The 13,142-nt window shown below is 49.8% G+C and overlaps 1 protein-coding gene across 1 annotated transcript in view; it reads right to left on the reverse strand.

Moving 5' to 3' along the window:
- Positions 1–7,917: 7,917 nt before the first annotated feature.
- The window catches only part of LOC118589729 (protoheme IX farnesyltransferase, mitochondrial), a 108,231-nt gene continuing 103,006 nt past the window's right edge, over positions 7,918–13,142 (reverse strand). The window contains exon 6 of the mRNA XM_036197257.1: positions 7,918–9,918. Within this exon, the coding sequence (XP_036053150.1) occupies positions 9,512–9,918 (407 nt within the window). The 3' untranslated portion in view covers positions 7,918–9,511. The remainder of the gene's footprint in view (positions 9,919–13,142) is intronic.

Below are 13,142 nucleotides of genomic sequence, written 5' to 3' on the forward strand. Positions count from 1 at the left end.
GATGATCTGAATTTTGAAGGGAAGTTAGTTGGTCTTGGGTACATGATCTGTATTTTGAAGTCCAGTCAGGTGGTCCTGGGTACATGATCTGTATTTTGAAGGGTAGTTAGTTACAAATGGCAGTGTGAGAGACCTGGGTCTCAGATAGGATTTGGGTTAATGGGATCCACCATGCTAGTTCCATACACACAATGCATACATCATCCTTGACCACATCCACCCCTGCCCCAGGCTGTAGTCCCCAGCCACCTTCCTAGTTCCTAGTAATCAGCCATCTACTTTCAACGTTTATTTTCAGGGTTTGAATAACCCACATGGGACTCCATGGTGGCTGTACTAACCCATACCCCGCCAACAGTGAATCAGGGTTGCCGCTGTCCCTGCCAGCATTTGGTTTGGGGCACTAACTGTTCTTGCTGGGGTGACATGGACCCTCAGTGCACGCCCCTGACAGCTAACTCTATGGAGCATTTCCCATGCACCTGTGGCCATTTATTTTCCTTCTGAGAACTGTCCATTCAGATCTCAAGGTAGGCAGGTTTACGGTAAGCCTTCTCATTCTTCCCGCTTACAAAATGCATGCTCTGACTGAATTACCTGGTGGCTTTTCAAGCGTGGAGCTCAGGCAGAGGGTGAGGAGGGTGGAAAGAGATTCTGTCCTGGAAGTTTCCAATGGAGGCACCTGCCTGGTGAGCCAAGGACACCATGAGCCAGGAGGCAGGCAGTACTGGGTCTCCAGCAGGCTGGCTCTCTATGGCAATGTGGTCCACCACTAGGAAGCTTTTCCTTGAGTGCCTGTTAGAGGCTTGGGTTGCCAGAGACCTACATGTTGGGAAAGGCTGAAGGGTATGCCTGCCGAGGTAGAGACATCCCAGGGCGGCATGCTTCTTCTTCAGACGTGAGGCCAGCAACAGAGGGTGCCTATGACTTCAGCCAACAAAAGGGGACATCAGAAATGGCAGAGGAATGTCCTATGCAGGGAATGAAACCACACTGTCTTCCTCACTGGGACTTGAGTGATACAGTCTATGGGTCTTGATTGGGTTTGTTTTCTCAGTCAGTTAGTTGAGTAATTAAAAGGTAGGAAAAACCTGGAGGACAGCAGGTAGCAGGGATGAATGAAGACTCAAGCACCGCAGACAGAATTAGCAGTTGAAGGATGGCATTCATTGAGGGTGAGGAGAAGCAAGTATGCACAGACACAGAGAAAAAGACCCTCTGCAAAGCAGAGGAGGGGCTCGGAAAACTGACAAATCCCGTCTTTTGCCGAGAGCTGGAGGTTTTAAAGCCTTTGAAGTCTTCCTTCCCTGGAGAGCTTAGAATGGTAGATTGGCCTGGAACTGCTGTGCGGCATGTCCTGAGCAGGCCTTGAACTTGAACAGTGGGCCCGCTGTGAGGAGACAAGCCAACAAGGCTTTTAAGCTGCCAGACGTTGGCCTCCAGTTAGGAGGGTGAGGAAGAAGCTGGGTCTTAGAAATTCACCACCTTTATTACCTAGCCATAACCCCTCTCCCTATCTGTCTGCCTACCAGGGAGTCTGTCTATGTCCTAGTCTCTCACTAGAAATATACCAGGTTCTTCTTCCAGCCAGAGACCCCCGGCAGGCCACTCTTCCTTGGCTGCTCAGATTCAGGCCAGGTATTTCTCATGTGCTTTCTCCAGATCTTCAAGCTCTCCTTCTCCATTGTATGGGCTAGGTTTTCTACCTACAGCACCAACCTGATCATGCTGCTCCCTATTACCTTTGGGTAACATCTATGGCTGCTAAGATGCCTGCCAGATGGGTCCCTCTGCTTCTCTCTTGACTCTCCTCCCCCGTCCCAGCCTGGCTTTCAAACTCCAGCCACGCCGAGCTGTTCATGCTTCCGGGCACCTGCCCTTCCTTCTCTGCTTCTGTTCACCACTGCCCCACCCCACCCCAAGGATTCAGCCTGATGATGGTTGCCTATGCTGAGTAAACAGAAAGCAATACAATACAATGCTGGACCAAGCCACGAAAAAAGCTGTAGACTGATCTCTGAGTTTGGCTCACACTCCCTTAGAGTTGGGGCTCACAGCCAGACCCACCTGATGACAGGCTCCCTGATGACAGGCATGAGCTGAAAGGCAAGGAAGAACAAAAGATCAAGAGACAGCATCAGGATCATGGTGAGGCTGAGCAGGGAGGCCTAGCAGTGGAGGCCATAGTCCAAAGACCTGGGGGAAAGACCCCTTCTACTTCCTGTCCCCACAAGCCTTTGTCATCCCTGAGTGCAAGCAAACTGGGATCCAGCTGCCACTGCAGCACACTTCATAATTGCATAATCCGAGGCTCTGGATAAGAAGGGATGGCGGTGCTTAGCGCACCCACCCCACCCTCTCTGGGTGCCCATGTTGGCTTTGTTTGCTCTGGGCTCTTCTCTTTGTGTTTGTGTTTGTTGGAGCTGGGAAGGGTGAGGGGTTGTTTGTGTTTGCCTGGATACTCTTCTCTGAGTTGTTTGTCTTAGGCACCTTGCCTCCCTCTAGGCAAATAGAGTGGGGAGGGGTTACACTTTACTCTCTCTAGTCCCATGTCCTCCTGCAGTGCCCCCTGGCTGTCATGGGAACAAGGGGCCAGCTTTTCTGGAAGATCTTGGAATTTACTGGCTCCCACAGAATGGATGCCACGGGCCTGTTCCCTGCACCTGGGGTTTTCAGGCCCTTGGCTTTTACTTTGCCAGCTGCTCCTCACTTGGGGAACGGGAAGGGCTCCATTTCAGCTGGCAGATGCATGATGCTGGCTCTCATGCACTCTGGAGATGAGGGAGCTCAAATCTGGTGCTGCCGGCCTGGAATCCCAGCACGTAGGAGGCAGAGACAAGATCATAATGCAGGACAGTGTGGGCTAGAGTGAATTCAAAGGCCAACTTGGGCAACTTAATGAGATACTGTCTCAAAGTAAAAAGTAGATATGGGTTCATCATACAGTCCAGTGGTAGAGTGAGTCAGCTGGGGAGGTTATTGGTCTTTTGTATGCTGAGTGTTTTATGTGCTGGAGGTGAAGAGATGTAAACCTTTGTGGCATTTATACTCTAAGATGGCAGTTCTCAAGTTTCCTAAAGCTGTGACCCTTTAATACAGTTCCTCATGTTGTGGAGAACCCCCCCCCCCCATAAAATTATTTTGTTGTTACTTTATAACTGTAATTTTGTTACTGTTATGAATCATAATGTAAATATCTGATGTGCAGGATGGTCTTAGGCGACCCCTGTGGAAAGCTGTTCAGCCCCCAAAAGGGTTGCGACCCACAGGTTGAGAACCACTGATATAACAAGACAATAAAGAAATCATGAGATATACCCACCATGCCCACTAGCGATGAATGTCGGAAACTGGGTGCTGTGAGAAGCAACTGGAGCTGGGCTGGGGCTGGGGCTGTTTGACAAAAGGTACAAGGAACCCTGTCTAAGGTGTCATTTTACTGAAATTAGGATGGGATCTATGAGATGAATGAAAAGGAGGTGGCAAGGCCCAGGCGGAAGAGTAGGCTGGAAGGCATGGAAGAGGGTTAGTTCTGGGATGGAGAGGGAAGCAGAGTCAGGTCATGTGGGCCCACAGCCATGATGAGAGCTCTCTGCGTTCTATTCCGTCATGAATGCCCACCCCCCCTTTGCCCTGCACAAAGAGACATGGTGATGGAGGGTGTCAGGATTGTTCTGGTTGGCATGTGAAAAAGCCTAGGCGGGGGTGAGAGTAGAGGAAGATGTATTAGGTGGCTTGAGTTGGTGAGGGGTAATGGGTACCACACTGGTGTATGACCAGGCCAGCCATTCAGATCTTAAGTTCATCAAATGCCTTGCCTCTCATATGTTCTGTGAGGCACAGGATGGGTCCAGCCACTAAGGACTCAGCCTGATGTCAGAGGTTGAGTGTTACAGGCTCTTTGATCCAGAACGTATCTTCACTTCTTGCAGTTGATTAAGAACCTGTGGCTAGGGGCTGAAGAGATGGTTCAGAGGTTAAGAGCTCTGAATGCTCTTCCAGAGGACCCACGTTCAATTCCCACCACTTACATGGCAGTTCACAACGGTCTGTAACTCCAGTTCCATAGCAAAACGCCAATGCACATTAAAGAAAAAGAAAGAAATGAAGAAAGAAAGAAAGAAAAGAACCTGTGGCTAAAAGATACTGGGAGTGTAATCTCCTGGCATGAGGCTATTTTTGTGTGGGTTTACAAGACAATCTTCTTCAATGCCCCTCTAGGAAGCAGCTTAGTAGATATGATTATATTTAAAAGGCCTTAATGGCTAGTGGGGAAAGGCCAACGTAGTATGTCAGATGTCCAAGTGGCTTGTTGAGCCCTGTTCATTTCCTCCTTGAATTGTGTCTAGTCGCCTGGTTGGCTGACTCCATTGACTACAGCAGATAGATGGAGGAAGCGAGCCTCTGGCGGGGGGGGGGGGGGGGGGGGACCTTCCTGAGTAATCACTAGCTGCTTCAACTCCAGAGAAAGAGCCAGGCCAGTGCCCCATTCTGCTATCTACCCAGGTCAAGGGAGGTGACTCTTTTCTTTGCCCCAAGAAGCCTCCCAAACACCTGTTCCCCATGGGGTTCTGCAGCTGGAATTGCATAGAAGCCCCATGCTCATGACTGCCTTGCCACTTGAAGTGTCGGGGGGAACAGAAGGGAGGGTGTCAGGGAACTGAGACCCTGGCCCTAGCAAAAGTCAGATGAGCAAGTGTTCATAACATGAGGGCCAGCAAGCAGAAAGGCTGCTCTGCTTTGTTCCCAGCATTCCACTGGGCAAAGAAATACAGAGGCCCAGCTGTTTCTTCACAAAGGCAACAAGAGGTTAGAAGTGGGGGGCTGGAGAGATGGCTCAGGGGGTTAAGAACACACTGGCTATTCTTCCTGAGGTCCTGAGTTCAATTCCCAGCAACCACAAGGTGGTTCACAACCATCTATAATGATATCTGGCGCCCTCTTCTGGCATAAAGGCAGACATGCAGACAAAACACTGTATATGTAATAAATAAATCATAAGAAAAAGAGGTTAGAAGTGATGGGGTGGGATGCAGAAGAGTGAAGTCATGAGCAGATGCAGAGCCTTGGACTCATGGCTAAACTCTTTCCAAGATGGACCTTTCGGTGAATCGAAAATCAAAATCTCTCTCTCTCTCTCTCATAAACACGAGAGAGAGAGAGAGAGAGAGAGAGAGAGAGAGAGAGAGAGAGAGAGCGCGAGAGCGAGCACATGCATGTGATGGTGCCCTGTGGAGATCAGAGGACAACCTCAGGTGTTTGAGACCAGGTCTCTTGTCATTAATCACTTAACCACTGTGTAGGCCGGGCTGGCTGGCCTGTGGGCTTCTGGGAGTCTCTTCTATTTGAGTCCCATCTTGCAGTAACACGGCTTTCTGCATGGGTTCTGGGGAATTCAAACTCAAGTCTTCCTGATTCTGTGCAGACAGACACTTCACCCACAGAACCACACATTTCTCTTGCCTGAAACTTGGGTTTACTCTTCACTAGTGGGCTTATTAAAATAAAAGGAAGTGTCAGAATTTTCTCAATCAAGAGCAATATAGAGGGAATGGAGAGATGGCTCAGTGGTTAACAGAAGAGCTGCTTTTCCAGGGGACCTCAGCTTTAGGGATGTGATGATGTCCTCTGTTCTCCTCAGGCACCTGAACATGTCTTTCTCTCTCTCACACACAAAAAATTAAAAATACATTTTTTTTTTTTTTTTTTTGAGACAGGGTTTCTCTGTGTAGCCTTGGCTGTCCTAGAAATAGCTAGTCTTGAACTCACAGAGATCCACTTGCCTCTGCCTCTCAAGTGCTGGAATTAAAGGAGTGCAGTGATTGCCCGGCTTTAAAAATACGTTTTAAAAAAGGAATATAAATTCTGCTTAGCTTACAATGGGATTGTGCCTCAATAAACTCATGGTAAATAAGTTGGAAATACTGTGAGTTGAAAATGCAGTAAATACATATCACTTGTGACAGTATTCCAGTAACAGCAGCATCTTGTTTCCCTACATGACTGTGGCTGACCACTGCTCAGCATCCTAACAGTCTGGCTGCGTACTGGCAGGCCCGGAAAGGCCCCAAATTCACACTTCCCTGTAAGCTTCCATTCCCACACTGCAGCAGAGCTCTAAACCCCAGCCAACCATTGCTAGTCGTAGACCTTCCGTCCTGCATCTCAGTGGCGTTATAAAAGGTAGTAAAGGGACTGGGCACATGCCCTTTTGTTGTCATGGAGGTGCCGTGATACAGAATAAAATAAGTACCATACCCTACAAGTCTTTTCACATTGGGCAGTACCTGCATCTAGTCAGCATCACACATCACAGAGCATTCTGTGGCCCCAGGACTAGGGGGTGTCAACACAGGAAGGTTCTGGGCCTAGGAAGGTGGGAAATACTTGCTTACATAAGCCCAGCCTTTCAGTCTTTTAGTCTAGGTCCCCCAAGGCCTTACTCTGCTCATGTACCCCGGGATTCAGAGAGATCTCCAGTGAGCAGGATTCTTAGGATCCTGAACTGAAGAACATCTGAAAGAAGAGAAGGCAGGCAGGCTAGGCAAGAGCCCTGAAGGCTGTGGAAGCCATGGTGTCTGGTGAGTGGCTCTATATGGAAGACAGTGCTGAGGATCCTGGAGACTACAATGAGGTCTGAGAGTCAAGAATTCACACCTCTGCGATATCCTGAGTGGGAGGACAGGATGAAGAGGCCCTAGGAAGATGAATTGTGATGGTCTGGAGGCAGCTGGGAGAGACTGGATGGTTTTGAGAAAGTTCTGAGTGTGAAGGTGTGTGTTAGCAGTCCAGAACTGTAAGAACTCTGACAGACAGTCAAGAAAAGAAGAAAGGTTGATTTAACCCACAGTGTTGGAGCTCTCGGTTTCTGTAAAGGCAGCTGGTTCTGATGGGAGTATGTGACAGATGAATGCTGGTAGCCTGCAACCATGGAAGTGATTGACAGGAAGGGATTGGGGTCCTACCATTCCTTCAAGAAGACCACCTACCAGGCCCTGTGCCATAGAGGCTCCATCACCCCCACACCACAGTCTCGGGATCAAGCAGTTAACAGGCTAGTCTCTGGATGCCACTCTAGATCCAGATGATGACAGTAGCAATTAACAGATAGTGACAATGAGGTCCATACCACAACAGAATAGTCATATAAAAGGTGAAATTTTATCATCTGCAACAATATGCAGAGAAGTGGAAGCCTTCTGCTGAGTGAGGTAAGCCAGGCTTGGAAAGACCAATACTACGTAATCACATCTCTCTGTGGATTCTGCATGGTGTAGCTGCTGTGGTGCCGCAAGCCTGCAATCCTAACATGTGGGAGGCAGACACACGGCAGGTATTCAAGGTCATCCCGGGGCCACATGAGACCCTGCCATCCTAACATGTGGGAGGCAGACACACAGCAGGTATTCAAGGTCATCCCAGGGCCACATGAGACCCTGTCTCAAAACTACCATCCCAACCAAACAAACTGAAAGAATAAAAGGCATTTAAACCCCAAACAGAAGGGTGGCTGACAAAGGTTGAGGAGTTAGAGCAGGCGATGGCCACAGTGCACAGCCAGACAGAGAATGATGAGCATTATTATTAGTAGTATTTAAATATTTCACTCTGTTGTAAGTACAGTAAATAATAATTATAATAAAATTATACATTTCAAAAATCACCAAATTTCAAATATCCTCATGAGACAGCGATGACCATCTGAGGCAATAGTTATGCTAACTAGTTCCACCTTGGATTCATAAATCACATCACTCTGTGCTCTATGCGTAGATATGAGTATAATTTGTCAACTTAGGAAAAATGAAAGACGGAAACAGCCAGCTGCTGTAGCGTCTGCTAGCTCATGGAAGAAGGAGGCCAGTGCTGAACCCTGTAGACTTGGGATGCTGAGTGACACCAGGACACACGCTCCTGTTCTTCTAACTGTTTTATTGCAGGAGGAGGAGAACCAGCACACTTTACAGACTTAAAGGCTGTGACAAACCATAGACGCCCTTTGCAGACATCCCCATTCCCTATGACCGCAGTAAACGGCCAGGACACAGCCAGGAGGTAATGTCGCCACAGGCAGAAAGAGGTACCAGGCACATGATCTGCAGTCACTCTAGATGCCACCCCACCACACCCCATTTCTCAACCTCTCTCTCTCTCTTTTTTTTAAGGGTGGGGAGGGAGGGCTTGAGATCAAACCCCCTGCCCAGAGCACGGCTAAGCAAGTGTTCTCCACCTTTGGGCCACAACTCAAGCCTTCTACATTTTTGAGAGCACAGTCCAAATTCAAGAACTGTTTTCATGTGGCTTAAACCCCTTGAGGAAATCCTGACAGGGCACAGCATCCTGGGAGACCGAGGAACTCAAACACCCTGCCAAGCGCCACAGCTTTAAGGCAACAGGCCTCTCTGTGGACCTGGAGAAGCACACAGAAGGCGGATGACTTAGAGATGACTTCATTTTGTATCAGAGGCCATGAATCCCCAGAACTGGACCCATGGCCACGAGGAGCCCAAATGGCCCTCTTTGAATACCACTGGACACACAGAGGTGAACTTCCGGACTCAGGAGACACCAGAGCGGAAATGCTGTTTACACAAAAGTGATAAGAATGGGCACAGAGTGGCTGGCTACTGGCCCAGCTTGCTCTCTCTCCCATTCAGTCCCAAGAAGGCCATCAGTAAAATCCAGACAGCCACAGCACAGCTATAGTGGTACTGTGGTGGGCTCAGTGCCTGAGGGGGTTCTGGGATTATGCCAAGTGCCGCCCTTCCAGAAAGCTCAGACCATGCCTATACTTCAAAGTGAGCAAGTGATGAAGACACTTTGTATTTCCAGGTGTTTCTGAAGTCCTGATGTGGTGGGAGTGATGGAGTGATGGGGGGTGATGGTAGGTGGTGGCAGTGCAGCCTGGGATGCTGCAGGCAACCGTTCGGAATCCTCACTCCCGATGTGCAGGCCGTGCTGGGTGTTCCGTAACTTGAGGGACTATGTGGTTGAGAATGCTGGGAGGAGAGAGCTAGTCAGGCCCCATCTCCATGGCAGAGAAGGGGTGCCGTAGCCACAGTATGTGTTCTTCTGAGGCAGCCTCAGGATCTAGAACTACAGAGGCTGGGTTACAAGCACCCACCTGTTTGACCAATGGCCACTGTGGTCTTCAGGTGGTGAGTATGTGTGCATGTGTGTGTGTGTCGGGAGGGGGAAGCTGTGCATGTACATCATGTGGGCGGGAGAACACGGGGCTGGAGGGAAAGACGTATAAAGACCTTTGAGGAGAAAACCATTCTCTTGGTATTGACGTGCTCTGCCAGTCCCTTTCTCATCCAGGAGGCAGTCTGGATAGTAACATAAAAAGAACTGTTAAGTGACAACACAGCACCGGTTGATCTGCCCCCATCCATCCATTTCTCCTTCTGTATGCCAGCGTCACCACAGTACGCTCCCTACCGGCGCAGGGCAGTGCTGTGTGTCTGTCTGCACGTGTCTGCTCTCACGCTCCCCACATGTCAGCTAGCGTTCAGCTTGGAGCCTCTCCCTTGTTCCCCTCTCCATCTGGCTGCTGCTTACAGGTGAGCATGAGCAACAACAGCAGGGGCAGGTGCCACAGGCTGCAGAAGAACAGTTTCCTTGAGCTCCGGCGGTCTGCGTCCACGTAGAAGCGGAAGCCGAGGTAGGAAATGTACAGGTTGATGGGGAGGGAGATGATGGGGAAGGCCCATGTGGTGATGTCCAGGGCGGGGGCAGCAGTCGACAGAGCAATCAGGGCCAGGCAATGGCGCAGCGCCACGCGCCGGCAGAGGGCTGGGTGGGTGACGGACATCATGCAGTAGCCTCCTCGGGAGTAGTCTTCACGGAGGCCCCAGCTCAGAGCGTTGAAGTGGGGGAACTGCCAGGAGTACAGGATCCCTCCCAGAAGAAGTGCTCCTGTGCAGAGGTGTGGGGAGAAAGGGGAACAGTCAGGTGCCAGCAGAGATTTCCAAAGGCAGGTTCTCCTGATCCTAAAGTCTTGCTGACCTTTGGAGGCCTGTATCCAGGTGACCAGCGACTCCTATCTCAGCCCTTCTAGCCTAGTGAGCTTCCTATTGCTGTGATAGGACATCAGGACCACAGGCAGCATCAGGAAGAAAGGGCTTATTTCTGCTCACAATTCTCATGTAGTCTGTCCCTGAGGGAAGGTGGGGCAGGAACACAAGGAGGAGCCTGGAGGAGGAAATGAATGGAGAAGAGACAATGGAGGAATGATGCTTAGTGGTTTCCTCAGCCTGCTTTCTTCTATAATCCAGGAGGACTGCCTCCCTAGAGGTGTCACTGCTCCCTACCATATGAATCATGAATAATAATAATAAAAAAGAAGCCCCAACAGAACTGCCTACAGGCTAAACTGGTGGAGTTGTTTCTCACTTGTGGCGCCTCTTCCCAGATATCCTATGTTGTGCCAACTTGACGGAAAACTATGCAGGACACCTTTGCTCTCCTGGGTCTCACTCAGCCTGGTAGGCAGGTTGTGAGGTGGGGGTCCTCTCAGACATTCCTCTGCCTTAGGTGGGATGGGGAGGGAGGGCTGTGCTGCTGCCGGGTACTTAGTGGGTTAGTGCTTCCTGCCACCTGCCCCTCAGGTTCCCCAACACTGTGACATTAGGGACTGAGTCCAGTCCTGACTCTAGCTTGGAATCCATAGCCAGGACATGGCCATGGGAGCAGCGTCACCACATGGAGGCCACTCAGGCCTGCTGGCCTTTCCTCCTGGGTAAAGTTCACTTCCCTGTTCACACCGGTGCAGAACTGAACATGTCTGACTTCTTCTATCTGTGCACCTTCTTCACCAGTGGACAACCCGGGTTCCCAGGACACCATTCCCCAGAGCCCAGCACAGTGACATTAAGAAGGAGACACCAACACAGAGTGTGTTAATGGGGCTTGAAATAGGACAATGCATAAAGGTGATGTGACTGCTCAGAGAGGGCCTTCTTCTGAGCAGATTCAGGCCATGACCCAGCTAGCTGGCGGCAAACACCCTCTGGTCCTGGAATAGTCCCAGGGTATCTGGAACAGCAGAGGCTAGAGTGGGGAGAGCAGAGCTGTAAGGGTGGGCCGGACAGGCATCTGTAACCTGGGATAAGGAGTGGCATCTCCCCACAGCACAGTGAGAATGGACTCAGGGGGCTGTGAGGAAGCAGAGGGTTAGGAAGAGAGCAGGGTGCTGGGCACCCATGGATGTGTGCATGACAGAGAAATGGAGCCTTATTCTTGGTCATTTTTAGGTTGGCCATGATTATTTGACACCCTAGCCAGAATGCATTGTGGCTATTAGACGCAGGTATGATGGAGATGAACTACACATGCTCACCCAACCTACAAGTTATTTACCATCACCTTACAAAATGAGGAGGTTTATCACAGTTCCCTTTATCTAAGGCTTCAACTGCAGTCCAGAAATATTCAATGGAAAATTAGAGAAATAACTATTTATACATTTTTTATTATTTTATGGGTATGGGTGTTCTGTCTGTCTGTCTGCATGTATGTCTGTGTACTACTTGCATGCCTGGTACCCATGGAGGCCAGAAGAAGCCATCAGAGCCCCTGGGACTGGGGTTACAGCTGGTTGTGGGAAGTTCCAGATGGTTGTGAGCTTCTATGTGGGAGCTGGGAATCAAATTCAGGTCCTCTGGAAAAGTAGCCAGCACTCTTAACTGGGGAGCCATGTCTCCAGCCCAATAATTACTCAGTTTTAAAGTGTGTGTGTCTCTGAGCAGTGTAATGAAGCCACCTTGCACAGTCCGTTTCTACCTTGCCTAGGATGTGAAGCATCACTTCGTCCAGTGTGCTCACAATGTCTAAACTACCTTCCCACTAAGCACTTAGCAGTTAATCTCAGCAGGTATCCTGACTAAGGTATGGTAGGCATGATCTGAGGCTTCAGACAGCATCCTGGGTTACTGGGGGTTCTTAGAAGCATTTCAAGGGGGACAGGGATAACTGAAATCAGTATGGCCCAGTGATTCTTGGCAGTACTGCATGCAACCAGATTGGGGTGGGGGTGAGGCAGCTGGGATTGGTATGGCCTGGTGATTGACACCTGGCACTATTGCATGCAATCAGATACATGCTTTAGGAAATTGTTGCTATATAGGCTGCCCAGTAGTCCTCTTCCCATATGAGGGATACCTAGGGGGCAGGCTTGTTGGAAATAACAACAGAGGCACTTTCTAGTTCATTAAGATAAGAGTCCCTGGTACCTGTTTCAGTGATAAACATAGGACACTTATTTTAACAGGAAGTCCTCTTGGGAAATTAGAAGGCAGGGAGGGAAGGCTGGGCCACCTAGCAGCAGCCAAAGGAGCAAATGGTGATGGACCTAGACTTCTTTGTGTTTTGATAGAAAATACAGCTAACTCTGTGACTGTTAGATGGAGAGAGTTTCAGGGCGCAGGGTGACTTTAAGGCTCCTGAACACATGTGGGAAAGCCCTAATAGAGCTCATGAGTCTCCTTGGACCTGAGTATGGTATGCAGTCATGGGGTGTGGGTATGACAAGAAGTGTCTGTCTTGTCAAGAAAAGCTTACTGTGGCAAGAGACACAGGGCGTGAGTAAGGAGAGGCAGGAGGAGTGGGGGGCGGGGATGGTAAAGCTCAGAGCTCCAGGTGGGTTTTATTCTAGAAATGACTGAAAAAGAACAAACTGGACATGGTTAAAACGGCAGCTGCGATGGGGACTCTTTCCTTAGGCACCCCTTCTTCCCCCCAACTTTGGTGTGCTAACTGCTGCAGGAGTCTGTGTTGTGCAACAGAAAACTTTGGCTGTGCTTCTACTCTGAACCAGAGAGCTGGGGCAGAATCTCAGTTGTTTTTGCGAGGAAACTGGTATGGGTTTGCCTCATGTCTCCAATGAAATCACTTTAGGATCCACAGCTTAATGGACTGCAGTCAGAAAACCACCCACAGTCCCGCCTGATGTGCTTCAATTGCTTCTGCTCCCAGAAGGGAAGGCAAACAATCGCTTTCTTCATCAAGATAAGGTGAGTTGGGGCAGGAAGGCCTGAGTCAGCTCAGGGCTGTGGTGGGGCCCACCTTCCGGGTGGGGTGAACAAAGCACCAGGCTGGAGAATTCAAAGCACCCTCTCTGCACATCCCCTTGGCCTCACTCC

The sequence above is a fragment of the Onychomys torridus genome, chromosome 8, assembly GCF_903995425.1.
Source record: "Onychomys torridus chromosome 8, mOncTor1.1, whole genome shotgun sequence".
NCBI lineage: Eukaryota > Metazoa > Chordata > Mammalia > Rodentia > Cricetidae > Onychomys > Onychomys torridus.